This window comes from Lutzomyia longipalpis, chromosome 3 (assembly GCF_024334085.1).
Source record: "Lutzomyia longipalpis isolate SR_M1_2022 chromosome 3, ASM2433408v1".
Taxonomy (NCBI): Eukaryota; Metazoa; Arthropoda; class Insecta; order Diptera; family Psychodidae; genus Lutzomyia; species Lutzomyia longipalpis.
The window spans coordinates 13,914,736-13,936,023 of NC_074709.1; the positions used below are offsets into that span (position 1 = coordinate 13,914,736).

General features: G+C 36.3%; 4 protein-coding genes across 5 annotated transcripts in view; 2 read left to right on the forward strand and 2 right to left on the reverse strand.

The window, feature by feature from the left end:
- Positions 1–21,288, forward strand: part of LOC129793173 (uncharacterized) — a 1,136,769-nt gene that overhangs the window by 809,947 nt on the left and 305,534 nt on the right. The window lies entirely within an intron of this gene.
- Positions 7,104–12,394, reverse strand: LOC129793253 (uncharacterized). The gene is made up of 5 exons (XM_055833083.1): positions 12,128–12,394; positions 10,908–11,070; positions 9,125–9,214; positions 9,008–9,031; positions 7,104–8,466 (listed from the first exon to the last, which is right to left on the reverse strand). Exons 2-5 carry the CDS (start codon positions 11,022–11,024, stop codon positions 8,278–8,280), a joined length of 420 nt encoding a protein of 139 aa, XP_055689058.1. The 5' UTR covers positions 11,025–11,070; positions 12,128–12,394; the 3' UTR covers positions 7,104–8,277.
- On the reverse strand, positions 12,498–14,125 carry LOC129793239 (40S ribosomal protein S9). Its single transcript, XM_055833067.1, has 4 exons — positions 14,013–14,125; positions 13,660–13,895; positions 13,281–13,467; positions 12,498–12,754 (listed from the first exon to the last, which is right to left on the reverse strand). The coding sequence occupies exons 2-4, from the start codon at positions 13,880–13,882 to the stop codon at positions 12,580–12,582; spliced, it is 585 nt and encodes a 194-aa protein (XP_055689042.1). The 5' UTR covers positions 13,883–13,895; positions 14,013–14,125; the 3' UTR covers positions 12,498–12,579.
- LOC129793180 (cleavage and polyadenylation specificity factor subunit 6) lies at positions 14,389–20,406 on the forward strand. Of its 2 annotated transcripts, none has more exons than XM_055832975.1 (8): positions 14,389–14,668; positions 14,746–14,964; positions 15,098–15,559; positions 16,973–17,149; positions 17,534–18,009; positions 18,082–18,381; positions 18,667–18,798; positions 19,597–20,406. In XM_055832975.1, exons 1-8 carry the CDS (start codon positions 14,609–14,611, stop codon positions 19,736–19,738), a joined length of 1,968 nt encoding a protein of 655 aa, XP_055688950.1. In that variant the 5' UTR covers positions 14,389–14,608; the 3' UTR covers positions 19,739–20,406. The 2 variants fall into 2 exon arrangements, with proteins under 2 accessions (XP_055688950.1, XP_055688949.1); XM_055832974.1 differs by having other exon boundaries at positions 16,973–17,147; positions 17,517–18,009.

The following is a 21,288-nucleotide window of genomic DNA, read 5'->3' on the forward strand; positions in this document are numbered from 1 at the left end:
TTGAAATTCATTTTAACAATCAAATGGGTGAAAGTGTAACAATGGCAAACAATTTGATGGATTCAACGGATGCTGGTCTTGTTGGCATCTATTCTCTCTGCTTTGCTTTTGCTTCGAAATGCCCATTAGTTGGTGAATTACAAATTATTCAACTGACAAATGATGACACACAATTGCTTTTGCAAAGCTGTAGCTTCATCCATCCCCATGAGAGCGGCATGATTTAGTTATTTGTCTCCTCTTCAATACGAGGACATTCAACAGCATTTAATTTAGCCAGGACTTGGTTGTTTGTGCACTCAATGTGCCTCAATTAGAAGTAAATTAATTTGGAAGGTTTTGAAAAGCAAATTTAGCGCCAAAAACATTCACTAACGAATCGAGGAAAATTCTCACTAAATTTTATTTTATATTCAAATGAATGGAAAAATTAATTTTGTGAAAAATCTCAAAACTTTCTGCAAAAGCCACCCACTAGAAGCCACACAGATTCTCCTAAAGGTTTCTTTTCACATTTTTTTTTTTAAATAAATAAATGGTCAGAGGTGTCCGCCACATGGGAGTCCATAGAGGGAAGGAAAAAAGGACCTCCTCACAGTTTATGTCTCTATCGGTAAACGTGAGGATCTGCTGAATCCTTCACCAGGAGTAATGGTCATCAGTGTGTTTTGTTGGTGCGGCAAAATGCGACAAACATTGATTTATTGAGCAGCATTGTCGTCCTTTTGGACACCAAACAAAAGGTAAAAACTTTTTGACACAACACCACCTTCCACTGGTAATCACGTTAGTTTCCTCCCTCAAAATTGTAGGTACCTCCAACACTACAAACACCCCAAGTTTGTTTAAAAAAAATGTTCAGAAGATTCACAAAAAGCCTTCGTTTTTTAGCTGTGTTTCTTTCAGACATTTTATCTCATTATCAAAAACTATATATGAGCACATAATTCCCGCAGTGTGTTATGCTTTCACAACAACACCATACATAATTTTGGTATTTTATGTGTACCTACACATACCTACAGTTTACCTCAGAGGATCCACCATCCACCCCCTCCCTGTAGGAGTACACATCAAAGGTAAATCACCGCAATTGAGATGCTTGGGGAGACTTTTTCCACCACACAGGAGAAAGAGCGATCGTTAATTTTGTCTTCTCAAACAAAATGAAAAAGAATTTATCTCTATCTCTCTGGTTGGCACACGATAATTTATCATGGTCTATCGAGTTGATAATCAAACATCATGGAATTGGATGAAATGTAGTTGTGTAGGCGACAGATCGTCCAATTTTTATTGTCCCTCAAAATATTTCTTTTTACTGGCAGCATAAAACAAATCAAATCACAAATCTAATGAAGGTGGGCATCATTTTATCGGGACGCCACATACAGACAAGAACAAAAGTGTCCTGAAATCAATAGAAGAGCCTAGCAAAGGTTTTTAGGTGTCTAAAAACTCTTGAAGTTGAAACATTTTAGATTTTTTTTAAGAAATCAAAAGAAATTAATAATTAGGCAAAAAATTATTTGAAAAAAATATTTTTAAAAAATCAAACGTTAGAGAAAGCCAAATGATGTAAATATGTCCATAATTAAGACGCTCTCGGAAGAGCATGTTCTAAAGGACACTTTTGCTCTTTAGTGTCGATGAGGAATGTAGCACGAATACAAGCATCACTATATATCACATCCATAATCTTCCAAACAGACAAATTATCTTTAAAATATCTTGGCGGCAGTCTGTCATCGAATTATTTCATAATTAACTTTGTCTCTTATTGGAAAGAGTCCCACGGGAGTGAAGGGAAAAGAATCCTCTGGGTGATGAAAAAGAAAAAAAAAGCCAAGGTGCGAGTAAAAAAATCTTCACGCAGCAATTTGGTCATGTAAAAAACCGACAGTTGAGAAAAAAATCTGGCGAAGAATTTCGTCACAGAGACGTACAAAATCCAAATATTTACGGGGCGGGAGACAATGCGTGTTTGTTCACAGGAAAAAAAAATATCCTTGCACGACGAGGGGGTGTAACGAGGTCAAATGGAGGTGAACAAATGATCTCTCTCACTAAGAGGATGGCCTTTGTTGGTGTTTGATTGTAATTTTCCGCCTCTTGCAGGTCCTGCTGAATTTTCTTGTCCACCACTCTCCCAGGGACATTTAGTTTTGCCCACCAGGATCTCTGTCTCTCTCTCCGGTAGGTTTTAAGACATACAATTTTATTTGTCTCCTCCACGTCAACTTTCAACTCTCTTTCATCTTCCTGTTTTGAACTCAATAATTCATTTCCTTCATCATTGACAAAATAAAGGATTTTTTTTTTTCAAACTTCTTCGTCAAAGACCCAAAAAATTTTTCACCTTATTGAATACCACTCGTTTCACATTTTTTTCTATTTAGTAGGAGGCAATATAGATGGAACGTGTAGGTACAATGAGAAATTATCCTTTTGATGCCACCGAAAGGAATAATATCCGACAACACTGAAGGAATGCACGAAAATAGAGACATTCACGTTACTCCTGCAAAAATGAGAGAAACTCCGCAACAAACTTCCCCCCAGAAGGCACAATAAATCCTCCCCCAAATTCGTAAGAAAGCCTCCAATGAGGACGAAGAAAAAAAGACATTTAACAGCACCCCACATAAGTTCCCACGCACAGCGGTTAATGCTTCTTCGAAGACTTTCCTAAATAGAACGATTAGATTCCCATAAACGTGACCAAAAATAATGGCAAAGACATTCTCCTTTTTTTTTTCTTCCTCACAACTAATTTACTCCATGAGCCGAAAATCAGGCGTGGGAAAGCACAGAAAGAATCATACTAAAAAGGAGGAATAACAAATGCGCAAAGGACAAAGAGGATTTTGCATGTTGTGAAATCAAAATAAGAGAAAGAAGAGGGTATGCGAAGGAGCTAAAAGAAATTCCCTAATTTGCCAATCTGACCAAAGAAACCCCAGATAATCCCAACCATTGTCCACCACACATAATCGGTTTAACCGGGTTAGAGAATTTTCCTCTTTAGCCCCTAAACAGAATGTCCTTTAGTTGTGAAAGGAAATCTTTTTAAATTTCACCAATTATGATTGAATTCCATTCATTGAAAAGTAATAACCACACAATGGGGATTTCAAAAGAGGATTTAATAAATTAATTTTCAATAAACTCCTGCGGATAAATATAAGGATAAGGAGAATCGAATTTAATCACATTTTATGACAAAAAATCTCTTCATTCCTCTCAATTAAGTTCAAGTGTAATGAGTTTTTCTTCTCTGATGGAGACAATTATTTTGTGGTAAGTTTGTCAAGGATTGTTCATTGTCAATGATAGATTTTTAAACATGATTCTTAAAGATTTTGATTCGTTAAAGTAAAAAACAATTTGTCTCATTTATTTGATTAATTTATGTACGAGGAAAAAATATCTAAATATGTATGCCATAAACCAAAGAAAAATTTTGTAAAATACCTTCATTCGGAAATGTTATTAAAAAATATTATTTTTTAAAAAAACATAAAACATTTAACAAACTTTCACAAACCTTAACACAAATCTTTTTTTTTTAAAGAATGCAAAATTATAAATAGGATGAAAAGGACATTTTTCTTTTATTTTTTTTAAGCAAAGAGGAAATGATGCGATAGAAATCTCCAATGGTCAATTAATCTGCATGGCTTTGGGATAGCCATTGTGAGGATTATTTGTACCACACTGCTGGAGAGAAAACCATAATCGCATTAAAGAATCCTCACCATCCTTACGAGAGACCAATTTACTGGCGTGTATTTTATGTGCCTCAAAAAACATCACGAAAGAAGCCACCATTTATGTCTTTTCTCTATGACATAATAATAGGGTATGGAGCTATTCAAATCTCTTTCGTATTTGCCGCAAAACCTATTGTGGATACCTCAAGTGGAAGGAAATACAATTAATGATTTCCAAATGCCGCAAATCGAACCATTCGTGTTCCCTCATCCTGCCGCATTTTTATAGTCCTTAACGAGACAATCAGGACAATTTCCTTAATCCCCCGAACCGAACACCCCGAATTGCCGCAAAGCAGCTCTTCTCTTGCCAAAATTGTGTTTTTGGAACGTTAAATGAAGAGGAAATTCTCTCTTTGGGTGTCCCTCTGCCCATGATGAGGTTGAGAATGGGGGCCAACAATTCCAAATTGTTGTATATTTGTGCATATCACGACCTGCATGTCCCCCACAGTGGGAGAATGAGGTGAAATGTTGTGCTCTGTGCAGAAACGTGTCAAGAATCCTAATCAGGGATAATATTCTTTCATGAGGGGGGGTGTGTGTGTGTGCGCGCGTTAAAAGGAAAAATGGAGTTTGATCCTCTTGTGTGCAGTTTTTCCTTTTTACACGCGACACTGCACGATTCTGTAGAAAAATCAAATAAGTGGTTGGAAGCAATAAAAATTACGTGATTCCTCTGGCTTCCCATGGATTTTATTGCATGACATGGCGGAACTCTCAAGAGGGGGGTACCAAAAATGACTGCGGGATTCACCACCAAATCCAACATGCATCACTGAACTTTATTATGCTCTTTCGGTCAAATGGCTTCTTCACATTTTCCTCTGCCACTTCTTCCGTGATTGTGCGAAATGTTCCACACTATTGGATCCACGAATGGGAGCTTTTAATGACACCTTTCTTTGAATTTTTATACTCATTTGGATTTCTCTAACGAATTTTGTAAGTTCTTTCAGCGAGGAGAAGGATTAATGTAATCAATCGATTATGTTGTTAATTGCAATAAAATACAGTAGGGTGCTGTAGAAAAGCCTGCAAATTCGTAACTTTAAATAATTCTGAAAATTTTTGTGAGGAAAGCTCAAATTTTTCGATCTAAATATTTTCCCCTTCTTTTGTTAAAAATCTTCTTAATTTCTTAAAGAAATTCCTTAAAATCTTTTGAATACCCGAATTGTATACATACTGAATTATCCACTTCTGTACGCAAACAACCCAAAAAATCCCAAAGTCTTCATTCTCCATTTTGTGTACAATAAATGCGTTCACTTGAAGAAGTATATTTCACCAAATAAGGTGCCATTGAATAGTGATGTACGTGAGAGGCGGCCACTCTTTTTTGTACCCTCCATAAACATCTATTGCCTCACAACAGCACATTGTCCAATTTCACAGAAATTGCAAATTGTTCCCGCCTCCAGAACGTGACTTTTGGTCAAACTAATACGAATTTTTACACATTTTATGCTCTTCTTTTTTTTCCTATTCCCCAGCATTGCCTTACAAAAGCCGAATCTCTCTTCTAGAAAATCCCCAAATGGGAAGAACTTTATTTTCTTACGTATTTACCTTTCATTTCATACTAACAAAAAGAAACTTTTGTGAATTTTTGTGTGTGATTCCTTTACGTGTCCTGCACAAGTGGCAGGGACTTTGAGGAAAAATCACAAGAAGTATGGCAAAAAAAAATAGAAGAAGAAAGGCTCATCTTCTAAAAGGAAATTCCTTAAAAGTCAATCTTTCCCGTGTTGAGGGATGATTATATATCGATGACTCCTCAAGATCCCAAACAACTTGAAATGTTGTTTATTTTTCATTATATAATATCCTTCGCACCATTCTTTTCCCACGCATATGTTTACACGGGAGAATTTCTAAATCAACATCGTAAAAGGAAAATTGTCCATCCATTTTATTCTTGTGGAATTGTGAGAGAGAAAGATACGTATACCTCTTTTTTTTATTCTTCTAAAGGTGTTATGGAAGCTACTTTTTTCCTACACAGAAAAAATGCCGCACATTGAGAAATGTGAGAAAAATGAGGTAAAAATGATAAATTGATTGTTTTGTTTACTCATCTGAAATTGGCTTGAAATTAACTTTTCAAGAACCATTGAGGAGGAATTTTAAGAGAGATGCGGTAAAAATGATTGAAGTGTAAATTGCTTCAAGGAAGAAGTAAAAAAAAGCACTCATTCCACATTTCTAAGAATTTTATGAGCTTTATGAGGTTTATGATTAAACAGTATTAGGATTTACTTTTTTTCTCAAATCAAAAGAAAAGTTCAATTTTAAGAAGCTTTTTCTGATGGCTTTGCCAATTGATCTTTTTGAGCTGCAACTTTAATGCAAATTAGAAGAGTTTTTTTTTTGTTCACTTCTCAATCCCGTGAAAATCCAATCGAATGGTTGTGGAAATTTAATGGAGTCACCCTATAATCTGAAAAGCAAATTTGCAATTCCATCCCGGGAATTTCAACTTCGACGGAAGGCTTCTTTAAAATGCAGATTTTACACTAAAATTCGTGGGAAACTATCGTTCAATATTCATGTCATCCAAACATTCCAAATGGAAGTCAAAACCAGCAGGTGGATACATTCAACTACCCCTGCCCACCAACTCGCTGTGCCATCAAAATGCTTCCTCATTCAGGTGGTATACAAAAATGTAAATCAGTTCCGTAACTAGGGTAAGATAAATTGGAAAATTTCTTCAAGTGGAAAACTCAATTTCGATTAACAATATTATGTAGAAAGAGAGCTTTTTTTTACATACCTATACATATGTATGTATGTAGCTTTTCCAAATTATGCTAAAAAAGGTAAGTTTTTCAGAGGTTTGAATGGAAGATTTTGTGGAGGAGAAGCTAAAGGTATATACACAAAAGAAGGTTTTTTGAATCTTCCTCATGGGGGCAGAAAAAGAACTTAATGTGAAAATAAAACACAAAATTTATATATCGACCCAGGAGAATAGTTTTGCTATTATGGTGATGGTGGAATATACAATAGAAAATTTATAGTGCCCCAACAAAAGAGGCCAAAAACATCGATCGTGTGTCTCGCACCCAGAAAATCGAGCCCTTGGGATGTGAAAAAGCACCGCCCCAATGGTGATTATCATTATTTCATTCGAGGGAGTCACTGCAAAACTCGCTGAAACCGCCAAAAAAGGGGTTAGTCATTGCAGGAATTAGTTGACATTTTTATTTCAGTTTTTTTTGCAGAATTTGTCTATAATTTTCACAAATAAAATAAATATTTATTCAATTTCAAAATGAAAGAATTATCTTTGAAAGAAAGAAATAAAACAGTGAAGGATAGTACAACCAATTAATTTTCCTGAATAACTAACCCTTTTTCGCGGGTATTGGGGGAATCGTCCCCTCGGTAAAAGGTGTGAGTTAAAAAACTATACGAGAAGGGAGAAGTTTCACGCAAAAATTACGCTGACTCGCATTAATGCGAAAATTCAAATAATCCCCTAAAAGTGAGAAGGAGAGGAAATGAAATTCAGGGTGAAAAACACCCCAAATGAGTAATTTCAACAATGCCACCCCACAATGAAATATACTTCAACGTTAAATAGATTAATTTGTCATAAGCTCTTTCACCTTGGGGTAGTTTTGGTGTCGTACACATCGGGGGGAAGGAATAGACACACTTTAATATCGTATGAGTCACCCCACAAAAATGACCCACCCCCTCACATCCGGTATAGAGCTGGTGTAATAAATGTTAGACACGACGTCTAACAATTTAATCTGGAGAGAGAGTGAAAAAAAGATAGGTATGTGCCTCTCTCCGTGTGCCTCCTTATTTTAACAAGACATCGCGCAAGAGGAGAGGTTTTATTTACTAATTTATGTTGTATGCGCGATATACAACATGTGAGCGGTGACACGCAAACTTGACATAAAATATACAATATATGTAGGTATATGTAGTCTCTAACAGACCTCCAGTGTGAGACGAATTTATTAAATTTGCATAAAAGGAAATCAAAGGATATTTTCAATGTTGGTTTATTTTTCACGATTTGTGAGAGATATTTATTTGTTGGGTTAAAGGGGAACAAAATCATGAATTATATTCCTACTGTTTTCGTAGAAAGCTAGTTTAATATAAACACGATTTTTCGCGGAAGAGAAAATCAGGAAAATCATTTTCTTGATTCTTTGAATTAATCATAAAGTTCAAGGAAAAAAATCTTTCAAAAGAAATTTTCTTTCTCTTTCAATTTTCATTGAAAAATACTTGGTATGCCACATTTGTGGTATACCAACTAATAGATATGGGGATGTTTTAATTAATTTTTAATCCCTACAATTCACACATAAACCACATAAATAATTTTCCTGTTCTCTTCATATGAAATATTTATGCATTTTCCCACACACTTCGCAAAGCTTTTTTCAAGGAAAATAAAAGCTTTGGCATGGAAAAGGATTTTATGCAAAAAGAAGTGTCCTGAAAATTTAATAAAGTTGTATGCAAAGTATTAATTACTCACCACATTTACAAATTCTTGAAAGGACACCGAGCCGGATCCTTTTGGTCCTTTCGATTTCAGGGCACGTTCCAGCAGCAATTCACGTTTATTGAGAGGCACTTGTGATTGAATTTCAGGTGTTTTTAAGGCATTTATAAAATCATCTACAGGTATCTCGCCAAATCCTTCAGGATCAATCTACGGTGCAAAGAATGAGCAAAAAAAAAAGAAAGCATTAGAGAAGGTAAAATAATCTGCATAGTTTATGGTTTTATGCGGGGCTTCCACATAAGCCTCTTATGGATTTTTTTCAGCAGCACAGCACCGGGGCAAAACAAGAAATAAATGATTTTCTTTCACTTAATCCGAACTCTTTTATTTGCCGGTAAAACGAATGTAGGTATGTATATAGTTTTCCCCTTTTGGGGTAAGAGCTCCGGGGTTTGAGTTCAAAAGTCGTTTATACACGAATGTGTAAAAAAAACTAAATAAATATTATACTTGAGGATTTCTAGGAAGCTCAATAAATCGTCACGAAACAGCCACAATCCATTTATTTTTCTAACTAAATTATTCGTATTCAAACATATTGGATTTTATTATGTATATGTGTACACAATTGTTTGTAATTTCCTCTTTTTACATTACCGCGCATTTCCGCGTTTTTTCTTCCCCACCCAACCCTTACCCTCTGTGCAAGAAAAGGGGAATAAAAAATATAAAGAAGTTAATTACTCACCGTGTCAAAAAGTTGACGCCATTTCTGTGCATGAAAGGGAGAAAGAAAAAACGTTAGAAGAGCTTTTGAGCTTTTTGATAAAGTTTAGTGAGTTAAAGGGGAAAAGTTTTTGCTTACATCCTTCAGCAATTCTCTCCGAAGTTCAGCTTCATCGTAATCAGAATTGAGATCGGTGTGGTCAGTGTCGTAGACGGGTTCATCGGCACACTGAAAATTGCAAGAGGGTTGAAAGAAAAATTGGACGTTGAGCTAACCCACCCCGCTGCAATTTTTCACGTTCCCAATCAACAGACAGACATAACAATTAAATAAGTTTAAAAAAAAGCCATTACCATTAATTTCCCTTTTTTCTGTTTAAACGTTTGTTTTCTCACCCCTCCCTCAACCTCCGAAAATTAACCAAAGAGTCCACAAACCCCTTTAGCGTGTTGGCTTATTGATTTTCTTCCCCATTTGACGATGGTACCATACACCACACGAAAGACTTGACTGGGAAATATATATATGGGTGAATTGAGAACACAGCAAACCTCTAAATTCAACGTGTACCCCCTTTCGCTGCAACCCCTTTTTGCTGGATTAATCGAAAGAGTAGAGTAGGTATACATATAGCATGTCTTAAAGCGGATTGTATACGGATAATTTGAAACTTGTATAGTCGTCGTCTCACGAGGAATCAATCTTCAACTCTATCTGCAAGGATTAATTATATCCTTTCTGTGTGTTTTATTTTTGCTCATTTTTCTGCAATTTATCCTCAAAAAGAAAATCCCGAGAGGATTATTCTTCAATAAAATGCTTCTAAAACATGAAGATATCTGTGAAGATTAAGTGGAGACGCTTGGTAATTTATTTATTAATAACTAATGCTTATAAATTGAATAGAAAAAAAAATTAAATGGAGACTAGAATTTGATAGATTAGTTAGGATTACCTGGAATCTCGAGGAAGTTCTTAAATTTTTGATTACATATCAAACGGAAATGTATTTTTTAATAAAACTTCCTATTTCAGCATTCTGTGGAGGCGCCAGGTACTTAATTTACCTTTTAATTTTTTTATTAAAAAAAAGACAAAAATTAATGATATTTTTACTAATTCTAACATTAATTTTCTAAAGATTTTCTTAGAATTTAAAATTGAAGAAAATCAGCAAAAATACATTTTTTATTGAATTCGAGAATAAGTTTTATTGGTTTTTATTTAATGAAATGTTCAAGAAGCAGAAGGGAGGTGTTTTAAAATGTTTAAAATCAACCAAACTTTCACTAAAGCAAGAACTGTTTATAAAATAAGCTTTTTTGTTCTTTTTTTAAATTAATTTGAACTTGAAATCTGTAATGGAACCCTTTGGCTTCCTTGGCTTTCATCCGCCATCTGGAGTATTCAAACGTTATCTTTGTCAATTTCAAACACAATCATCACCCATTATTTTAATTTATTAACGAAATTTTCTTTTCAGAAAAGTGTTCTAAAAGCTTAAAGCTTCAATTTTCTTCTCTTAATTAATTAAGAAAGTTAAGATCTTTCACTTAAATCGGCCATCTCGGCCATCTTGGCAAATAAAAAACTCCCAAAAAATAAAATAAATAAATAAATAAAATTCCATTGACCAAGAATTCAATTAAAAGAAAAGCGAAAAAAGCTCACAAAAGAAAAAATCTTTAGTAAAAGTTCGTCCGGAAGGTGTTTGGGTGGGAGATTGCATGTTTAGGGGTGATTTTCATGTCTCTGCTCAACTCGATTTATTGCACATGGGAGTGAAGAATTTATGTTTATGTATGTACCTACATTATGCACTGCCCATGTGGAAAAACCAAGGAATTCAGGCAAATTTCCTTCCATGCCAGGATATTGAATTGAAAATAGAGGGAGAAAAAAAAAGAAAATTCTTCCTCACCTGAGAGAGTGTTCCGATGGATCCTAAACTTCCGGCAATGGTTGAAATATGCTCTGCATCCGCCAGCGTCTCCTGCTGACTCAAATTCTCTTGCTGCCGACTTAATCCTGGCCACATGCTCACACTCTGCCCGTTGTCTCTCTGCGGGTTATCTCAGCCACATCTTTTTTTTTCGGTTGTTTTTGCATTGAAAAGGAAGCGGAAGGAAGGTCAGAAAAGAGGTCACTTCCATGGTAACAATGTGGTGCTGTGAGCACCCTAAACTCACGAGGAAATGATTTAAGTTCTTTAGATTGAGAAATTGGGAAATTTTATGAATTATATAAGTTCTTTAGGCAAAGAGAAAATTCTTCTGGTTCAGAAAACCTAAGAATATCATAAACCGATTTTAGGAATTTAAACCGTTTGATGAACCATTTAAACGATTTATTTTTAAACGTAAATTTGTCTCAAATTAATTATTTTACATTCAAACAAATGGAAATTCAGGAAATTCATTCATGGAAAATTACTGGAAACTTCTTTTGAAAAAAATAAGTTATCAAAATCAGTCTTTAATTGCCTTTATTATATCAAAAAAAAATCCCAGAAAATTTTAAGATTTACAAAATTAAAATAAAAAACCTTTTTTAGAATTTTCTTCTTGCCAACGAGCCCCCCCATGTTCAACCCACAGGAAAGTAAGTCATTCAGGTCAATCAGGCACCTCCCCATCCTCTCACTCATCATGAGACTCCCCGGGTGAGAAAGAAAAATTCTGGAGCCCAAGAAAAAATCCATAGGAAGTCATTAAACTTTGGTTTGGGCCTACGGAGAGAGAGTGTCGTGCTATTTTGCACCCACCCCCGGCGGAGTACATTGGCATGGGCAGTCGCGTGCTTCTGTTGTGAAAAATTTCTCACGAGGGGGTGAAATTATCCCATCCTGCTCTGTTTACGCGGCAATGCATGCAAAAATTCACCCCATATGCCCCTTTGTTGCCATAGCTACGGCATTTCCTCGGCACATCCCCGTGCTCACAGGGAAGGGAATCGATTTCGGCTAGCGAGCACTTGCATACCCAAGGATCAATTTCAAGCGCGCCTGCATTCGGAGGCGGGGGATTCCGCAGCACCCTGCGTTGCGACAAACCCTCTTTTCTGCAAAATGCCACCGTGCTTGCTCACAGAACCAAATGAAAGAGAAAAATATCCTTGGCAGGACCTCGACAATGCACTCACCTCTCGTGGCTGTCCTTGGTGATTTTTCTTCTTGCACGTATGTCCCCACACACTATTCCACCGCCAAGAACACAAAAAGTTCACAAACCGCGCGCGAAATTCCCTCCCGAAACCACCAACGTACACAAACTCAATCCACCTACACACCAGAACTCCCCCACGACGAGCCAGAGTCCTCCAAAAATCCCCACGGAAAATCTTCCTACCAGCAAACTTCCTCGTTGAATCCTTTTCCGCCCGCAACTGACAGCATGACAGGACAACGACGCGCGGGAAGAACGCATGCGTCCCCTAAAAAGAAGGTTTTGTCGCCCCCATCCCTCACCTGAGGATATGTTGTCCCCTAGGGAACAAAATTCAAACAAATCCATCCTCGTCAAAGAAGAGACTTTATTCTGATTGCATTTTATACATTTTTTTTGTGAATAAAATGCATTCGGCCACTTTTTGGCTTAATCTTCTTCCTCTTCCTCAGCTGCTGCACCACCTTGATCCTTCTTCAGGTTCTTCCTCTTGACACGACCAGGTGGGCCACCACCGAAGGGTGACTTCACTGAGAAGTCAATGTGCTTCTGCGAGTCCAGACGGACAATAAATGATGGGATGTTAACCACCTGCTTACGGACACTACGGAAGACAAATTAATAAAATATTTTTTATTGCAAATCCTCCAGGAGGAAACTTTGTTAGATTTCAATCCTAGCCTTTAATTTACAAAAAAAAAAAAAACGAAGAAAATTAATTTTGTCTCCTAACTATGAAATAAACAGTCGCTTATTAGCCAACAGTTTATGATTAACGCTTTAGGATATTAATTTAGCCTTCTATTTGTCAAGGAGCGGCATCTCATGTACCATCTCCTTATACTCACAAAAGGCTCTGGGATGGATTTCCCTTTGATTAGTACTTACGGCATGTAATCCGTTGGATTTTATTTTCTAAATCAATCCCGGACAATTTCCGGGAGTTGATTTACAGACAGATCAATCAATGGGCGTGACTGAGAGCCAAGTAGCTAAATGGGAGGAATCATTTCCCATGTTTTTCAGGGAATGAATCCTTCCATTCTTGATCCACTCAGCCCCACAATCAGTGGCACCACAAGAAATATTCTCTCACAGGACAGCGCCAAGATCATGAAAAATGTAGTTACCGAATGTGTCTCTGACGGATGAGTACACGAGCATGATGGTAGGACTTGGCCAGTCCAAGTTTGAACACCTGAGTCTGCAGACGACGCTCCAGGAAATCCTCAATTTTCAAACCCAAAACATAATCGAGCTTCATGCGGGACTCATCGAGTACACCAATACGTACGAGACGTCTCAAAAGGGCATTTCCTGTAAGAGAAATACAACATTTTCTTAAGATCCGTGCTTCCGGAAAGGAAAAGTGAGGTTATGTTTTAAGAAAAGCCTCAGTGTAGGATTGTTACGAAAGTCTCTCATACTTATATTCAGATAAGAGGTGTCAAGAGTTTTCATCATTTAGCGGGAAAAGTATTATGAATAGATGAATCTAGAAGAAATTACCTTGGAAAAGACGCTTGTCGTCACGCTCTTCCAGCGTGAGAAGCTCACGAGCGGCTTTCCGGATCTTGGCGAGCGTGTACTTGACCCTCCATACTTCACGCTTATTCCTTAGACCGTAGTCTCCGATGATTCTCAACTCCTGGTCAAGACGTGCCTTCTCGTATGGCCGACGTGGGGTCACGTAGGTCTTGGAGAAGACAGATGGAATCCTCTGGTTCACCATCCTGTCAATTCACCTGCAAAAAAAAATTTTTAACCGGATTTTTAAAAGAATTTTTATCACACTGCACATCTAGACTTCTTTACTAAAAATTTTGATAAAAATTTCCAATGAAATTGAGGTATTTTCTCACCTTTTTTGGGAAAACTTGATAAACAGTCCACGTTCTTCTGTGTCGCGTGGAGAAAAGAAAGAAGCCGGAAATTGTCGTGACTTTTGCGATATTTTCGAAAACCCGAGAGTTCGAAAAGTTTTTCGATATCCTACGCGCAGGTAGAAAATTCTTTTCTCTACACGTCTTGGAATTTTTCTTTTGATTTTTTTTTAATAAAGTCTGTGAAATTCAATATTTCCTTCCAATATCTTCATAAACTACCTTTATTAACTTTTTTCAATTAAAACTTTCTTAGAAAAGTTGCAAAAAATTACACAATGAAGAATAAATTACGCAACATGCGTAAAAAAAGAAATTCTAAACATTTTCCTTCGAAGACATTTCGAACGTTTCGAACCTTTCGTTCGAATTTCGCGTGACAATCCCAGAGTGACTCCGGGAAGTGGCGTTGCTTTTTTTCTTAAGTCGATTTTACCCAAAAATTCGGTAAATATTGGCAAAATTTGTACGTGTTTTCCATTCTCTGGGGCTTTCTTTCGCGACCTGCAGCGGTGTTTTGTGCAAAAGTGCTGGGAATTGGGGTGAAAAAGTACGTGGAACCCGGCGTCGAGAAAATGGCGGATGCTTCGATAGATTTATACGCTGATGATTTAGATCAGGATTACAATCAGAAGGTCAGCATCCTCCTCAGTACATAATGTTGCTTCCGGGGTAGGAAGAGGTTGTAATTTGCATTTGTGCTCTGTTTCAGGATGAATTTGGTGGGGAAGGGGTGGATTTGTACGATGATGTACTGGCCAGCCAGCCGGGAGGGACTCCGCGTTCGGATACCGGAGCCCCCGGTGGAGATCGCTCATTAGATAGATCCGAGAGCTCCGAGACAAACGGAGGTTACCACCATATTGGCAACAACTTGGCCCCCACTCACATGGGGAGACGCTATCAGCTCTACGTTGGGAATCTCAACTGGGTAAGCATCCTTTCTTCCTCTTCTTGAGACTTTCCCTGATTCACAGAAGCATTCCTTAAAGCTTCTTACCTAATAAAAAAAAACCTACCAGAACTCACGAAGAAGTCTTTTAATGAAAAATCAATACTTTCAGTGGACAACGGACCAAGATATGGCGGATGTGATTGAAGATATTGGCGTAAAGGACTTCCAAGAGGTGAAGTTCTTCGAGAATCGCGCCAATGGGCAATCCAAGGGCTTCTGCGTGATCACTCTCGGCTCCGAATCGAGCGTACGCCTCACGATGGATCGTCTGCCGAAGAAAACGATGCACGGGCAGGTACCAATGGTTACTCCGGCCACGAAGCAGGCGCTCAATCAGTTTGAGAGTCAGCAGAAGACGCGTCCCAATCCACCGCCGACGAATGGTCCACGTGGGCCCGTACCAATGGGAGGCCCACCACCGCATTCAGGCGGCCCACCGCCTGGCCATCAGCCGCGCATGATGAATCCCAATGGACCGCCCCATATTCGTGGGCCACCGCATATGCAGGGACCGAGAATGTCCGGTGGACCACCCGGACAGCCCGGAGGACCCGGCGGACCCCGAATGGAGGTAAGATTCAAAGTCTCCCCATCTTATTCTTCTTCTTCATCTCTTCCGCCCCACCAGGGCAGCTTGAAGAGCTCTCTAAATGTATCTAAAAGAATAATGAGAATGAATAATTTTCTACAAGACAAAGACAAGAAGATTTTATCTCTATAAATTCAAGATAAAAATACTTAACAATTTCCTTAATTTTATATAAGCTATAAGGAGTAGACAAGCATTAAGAAAAGTGGCTTTAAAATAAAAATATTTTCTGGGTTAAATAAAATGAAAACAGAATAATATAATCTTTAATGGAATATTTAACACGTTAAAAACTGATTTAAAAAAACTAAAATTGGGAAATTACTTTTTCCCATAAGATTGTACAAAAAAATTATTTTTCTTTCTGTGAAAAAAGTTGAAATTCTCCTTTTTTTTGTAATGAAGGATTTACCCTAATTATGGATGTGAAAGGTTTTTAAACTAATAAATAAATTTTCTTTGAATTTCTATAAGCAAAAAAATTAAATAATTTATGAAAATTTCTAACTACATATTTATTATTAAAACCTCAAGTAAATTACACAAAGAAAAATAAAGGTTAAAGAATTCTTAGAAATTAACACAAGAATTCCTATTTTTTATGCATGAAAAAATATGTAGGTATTAAATTAATACAAAAAAAAAAAGAAATAAAAAAAAGTTTTGCTAGATTTGAACCTGAGATTTTAACAGTGAAAGGAATGTACTCTAACCGTTGTACTATGCACATAATGTTTTCTCTGAAACAATCAAGTTATTTTTCTTAATTGTTTTTCTTAGCTTTAACGTAAAAAGCTTTTTCTCTTATAAAAAAAGTTATTTAATAAATTAAAAAAAAATGATTAAAAAGAATTTCAGGATTACTAGAAGTTAAATATTTTTTGTTTATTTGTGTTTATGTTTAAAGAAAATATCAATTTTATTTATTCGGATTATGTAGTAATCAAAAGATTATCAAACTTCAAAGAAAGAAGATTTTATATATAATTTATTATTCACCTGTTTATTATTTATCAGGGTTTTTTATAATCTGTTATCTGTTTATTATTAATTTTTATTTATTTATTAAAAATCTTTAAAAAAAAGTTTTAGAGAAGTTTTTATTTTCGTCGATTGCGGAACAAAATAAATCTGATTGTTAGGCCTGTTAAATAAATATTTATTAATTTTTTTTTAATTCTCTATCATAGATTTTTAATTGTTATTTTATTTTCATTCTAATCATTCTAATGACTATATTTTTAGTAGGTAGATGAATAGTTGAGTAAAACTATATAAGTTCTGTGTTTTAACAAAAACCAAAAAAAAATTGAATGTGAAATTAACAAAAGAAAAGACTGAAATGAAAAATATAAAAATTGAAAAAACTTGCTGATTTTTTGTGGTCAAATCCAGATGTCGATGCACCAGGGAGGGCAGCATATGAATCAGGGGCCGCCGCAGGGACCTCAGGGACCACCGAGGTTCCAAAATCAAGGTCAATGGAATGGACCGCCGCGACCGTCTGGGCCCCCACGTCAGGGAGGCCCCATGCCAGGAGGCCCATCTGGACCGCCTCAGCATCGACCAATGGTAATGCACAATGTCCTAAAAGTGCCCCTTCTCCCCAGAAAAAAATATTTTTACATTTTATTTTATTATTTAACAAAGATTTTTGTTAGATTTGAAAAAAAAGTTATTCAAAAAGAAGATTTAAACAAAAAGGAATTTAATGCATGAGGAAAAAATGAAAAGAAAACGAATGAGAATCTTGTAAAAAAAAAAGTAAGAATATATTTTTGTGTTAGGTATAGAACTTAAAATAGACCTATTGCAGAGATTTTTTTTTCTTACTAAAATGTTTTACAATTTTCCTGATTTGTTTCTTTTAATTTTCCATGAAACTTAAAAAAAAAAACCAAAACGGACAAAAAAATTAATTGAAAATTTTCCCAACTTTTGGTCTCTAATCCGCAGTTCCAGGGCGGACCAGGAGGGCCACCACGTGGGGTGCGTCCAGAGTGGAATAGGCCACCAATGCACGGTGGCTTCCCGGGTCAGGGACCACCACAGGGGCACCCCCAGGGCCCACCACATATGCAAGGTCCCCCTCGTGGACCGCCGCAGCAGCAAATGGTCGGTCCACCACATCCACCGCATCCCCAGCCGGCGCCACACGTGAATCCGGCCTTCTTCAATCAGACCGGTGGTCCGGGAGCACCACAACATGCCCCTATTGGACCCCCACACGGTGGACCGCAGCAGAATATGCAATCCCATCCGCCGCCGCATTTCAATCAAGGCGCCCCACGTGGCCCATGGCCGGGACCAACAGGCAAGCCCGTGGGACCTCCATTCCCAGAGCAGGGTATACCAACGCCGCAAGTCAGTGAGGTGGAATTTGAGGAGATTATGGCGCGAAATCGTACCGTCAGCAGTTCAGCCATTGCCAGGTGAAGACTCATTTTAACACACACACAGAGAAAAAAAATCTCAAAACCTTCTTCTGTTTTTTAAATCTTCAGGGCCGTTTCCGATGCAGCAGCCGGAGAGTATTCATCAGCCATTGAGACACTTGTGACGGCAATTTCACTGATAAAACAGTCAAAGGTGGCACAAGATGAGCGCTGCAAGATCCTCATTAGCTCCTTACAGGATACATTACATGGCATTGAGACAAAGAGCTACAGTCGTCGCGAGAGATCACGCTCACGTGAACGCTCCCACAGGCGTGCAAGACGTGAGAGATCCACATCAAGATACCGTGAGAGATCACGCGAACGCGATCGTGATCGTGATCGTGAAAGGGACAGAGATCGTGAAGGGTTAGTAATTGATTTTCTTTTTAAAAATTCTTTTGTGTAAGGACGGTGGCCTATACTGTGTCTGAAAAATCCCATCAGTTGTTATTCTCATCAAGTGAACACTTAGGTGTTCTTCGGGTGCACCGTTAATCCAACGGAATTAATTCAAATTCATTTAAATTAACCAATGGTCGATGAATCGACTGAGTTAGTCTTAGCCGAGACTCAAACCCTCTTGTGGCGTGGATGTAGCTAAACCTACTTTTGTGATTTTAAAAACATATATTTCTTGGCTTTTAAATTCAGGAGGTACCACAGCGAGAGTAGCAGCTACAGAGAGAGTACTCGCGAAGGGCGTGACAGATCAAGAAGTCGCGATCGTGGGGGTGGCAGTGTGGGTGATGCAAGTGGAATAACTGAACACTACAGAGATGAAAGGTAAGTGGATATTCAAGGGGTGTTTATCTGTCGAATACTTCGATTTATTTTACCGAATCATCCAAATCTTGCCGAATAATTCGAATCTCGACGAATAATCTGAATTGTGACGAATAATCCGAATCTCAACGAATAATCCGAATCTCAACGAATAATCCGAATTTTAACGAATAATCTGAATTTTTAAGGAATAATCTGAATTTTAACGAATAACTTGAATTTTGTCGAATAATCCAAATATCAACGAATAATCTAATTTTAAACGAATAATCCGAATTTTAACGAATAATCTGAATTTTGATGAATAATCTGAATCTTAAAGAATAATTTGAATTCTGACAAATAATCTAAATATCAGCGAATAATCTGAATTTTGACGAATAATCTAAATTTTAACGAATAATCTAAATTTTAATGAATAATCTAAATCTTAAAGAATAATCTGCATCTTGCCGAATAATCCGAAGTTTGACAAATAATCTGAATTTTGACGAATAATCTGAATATCAACGAATAATCCGAATTTTAACGAATAATCTGAATCTTAAAGAGTAATCTGAACTTTACCGAATAATCTGAATCTTAAAGAATAATCTGAATTAAAGAATAATCTAAATTTTAACGAATAATCCGAATTTTAACGAATAATCTGAATCATAAAGAATAATCTGAATTTTGACGATTAATACAAAGTTTTTCAGTCAGATAAACACACCCTGTTGATATTTTATTATGTAATTTTTTGCGAGAAAAAAATTTCATTCTTTTTGGGGGATTTTTTTCTCTGCTGCAATATAGTCGTTCCCGACCGCGAAAATCCTCAGAATTGGGTGGTGGGGACATGAAGTACTATGCCGATCCAGCACGCGATAGAGAACGCATCCGACGGGATGACGATGGCAGACGGCAGGATCGTGATGAGCATCGTTCGCGTCATTAAAACACAAGAAGAATCACCAGAACTTTGGCTCCTCCAAAAAAATTCCCTCTTCCTCATCATTGAACTCTTCAACACACACACACACAACAAAATCTTCTCTTCAACTTTAACATAAATTAAAAGGAGGATTAATAGTTAATCGCTGTATTAAAAAAAAAAGAAAATAATTCCCGTGCGACTGCTGTAAGGAACTAAATGTGGCTGATTTTTTGTTGTTGAGATTACAAATGCATTTCATTTACTGTGAGTGCGTGAAAGAAGTGCAAGAGTGGACCTTTCAGTGCGGAGTTTACAAAGAAAAATCCTTTTTTTTTTGTCCGGAATTGTGTTTGACTTAAGAGTTTCTGTGCAGTTCGTACGGCTGTAGGTGTTGAAACAAATAAAATTTAAAAAAAATAATATTAATATTAAAAAGAAAATTAATAAAAAAAATCAAGTGTCGCGTAAAAGAAGTTTCCTTCGGCGAAAGAAAAAGGAAGGAAGACACCGCTGGACGCCGTGGGAGGTAGCAGAAGAAGAATGTAATGTTTGGTGAAAAAAAAAAAAGAAGATGAAAAGAAGAATTCAATTAATATTTAGAGAAGTAAAAATGTATGTGAAAAAACCTGCAAAAATTGTATTTTTGTATTTATTTCCTATTTATTTTTTATTTATTTCCTACTCATGTATTTATTGTACAAAATCAAACGTAAGAAAAATTTGTTGCAAAAGCACTTCTTGCACTGCAAGAAAGGATTTCTGTACAGAGACTTAGAGGAGCTCTTTGTGAAAAAAAAGAGACGAAAGTAAGAGCTCTTAGGAGGGAGAAGTAATTTTTAAAGGAAATTCTTTAAGAGTTTTCTTTTAAAAGAAAAATTATCAATCTGGCTGTGAGAATATTTTTCAATTTTTTTTTATAAAATATTTTTTAATGTATCTTATCACTTTCTATATTCCAATAACTATTCCCTTCAAGACTGACCTCTTAACACAGAAGGGTTAATAAAGCCTTTAAATTAGGGGAAAAATTTTATGATCTGCATCAGATCTTGTCGATCTTGTTAATATCTTAAAAATTATTTTTTTCTCATTGTAAATTCTATCCATAAAAATGATCAAAAACTACAAATTAGTTTGTAAGAAAATACGCAAAAAGAGATGAATGTTTTACTTTGCAGATTGTTGCAAAAAAGAAAGAATTTTATTCCAAAAAAATTGTAACAAGATTTTTAATTTTATTTTTATTTATTATTTTAAAATCTCTCTAACAAAATGTACGTAAAAGATATTTTGATTTTTTTTGATAAATTTTTCACAACAATTATTAAAAAAATTGTGAAGATGCTGTGTGAAGAATATACGCGGGAGTGTAAGTATTAACAAATAACAAAAACAAAGTAATGAGAAAAAAAAGAAAATGTAAATAATTTTATATTGAGAAAATTATTTAAATTTTTTATTATAACTTCTAGGGGTAATAAATTGTTAAATCTTCCCAAAATTTTCCCTCCATGGTAATTCAGATGAAAAGGAGCAAATTCATTTCATATTTTTTTTTTATTTTTTTTTTT

What these genes read in the sequence shown, in the direction of transcription:
- LOC129793180 (XM_055832974.1), top strand. Translation starts at nt 14,609, where the DNA reads ATGGCGGATGCTTCGATAGATTTATACGCTGATGATTTAGATCAGGAT. An exon ending in AGCAGTTCAGCCATTGCCAG is followed by an intron (nt 18,010 to 18,081) that starts GTGAAGACTCAT and finishes TTAAATCTTCAG; the next exon opens with GGCCGTTTCCGATGCAGCAG. An exon ending in AGGGACAGAGATCGTGAAGG is followed by an intron (nt 18,382 to 18,666) that starts GTTAGTAATTGA and finishes TTTTAAATTCAG; the next exon opens with GAGGTACCACAGCGAGAGTA.
- LOC129793253 (XM_055833083.1), bottom strand. Translation starts at nt 11,024, where the DNA reads ATGTGGCCAGGATTAAGTCGGCAGCAAGAGAATTTGAGTCAGCAGGAG. An exon ending in CCATCGGAACACTCTCTCAG is followed by an intron (nt 9,215 to 10,907) that starts GTGAGGAAGAAT and finishes TGCAATTTTCAG; the next exon opens with TGTGCCGATGAACCCGTCTA. An exon ending in GGCGTCAACTTTTTGACACG is followed by an intron (nt 8,467 to 9,007) that starts GTGAGTAATTAA and finishes TTTGCACCGTAG; the next exon opens with ATTGATCCTGAAGGATTTGG.
- LOC129793239 (XM_055833067.1), bottom strand. Translation starts at nt 13,882, where the DNA reads ATGGTGAACCAGAGGATTCCATCTGTCTTCTCCAAGACCTACGTGACC. An exon ending in CGACAAGCGTCTTTTCCAAG is followed by an intron (nt 13,468 to 13,659) that starts GTAATTTCTTCT and finishes TTTCTCTTACAG; the next exon opens with GAAATGCCCTTTTGAGACGT. An exon ending in ATCCGTCAGAGACACATTCG is followed by an intron (nt 12,755 to 13,280) that starts GTAACTACATTT and finishes TGTCTTCCGTAG; the next exon opens with TGTCCGTAAGCAGGTGGTTA.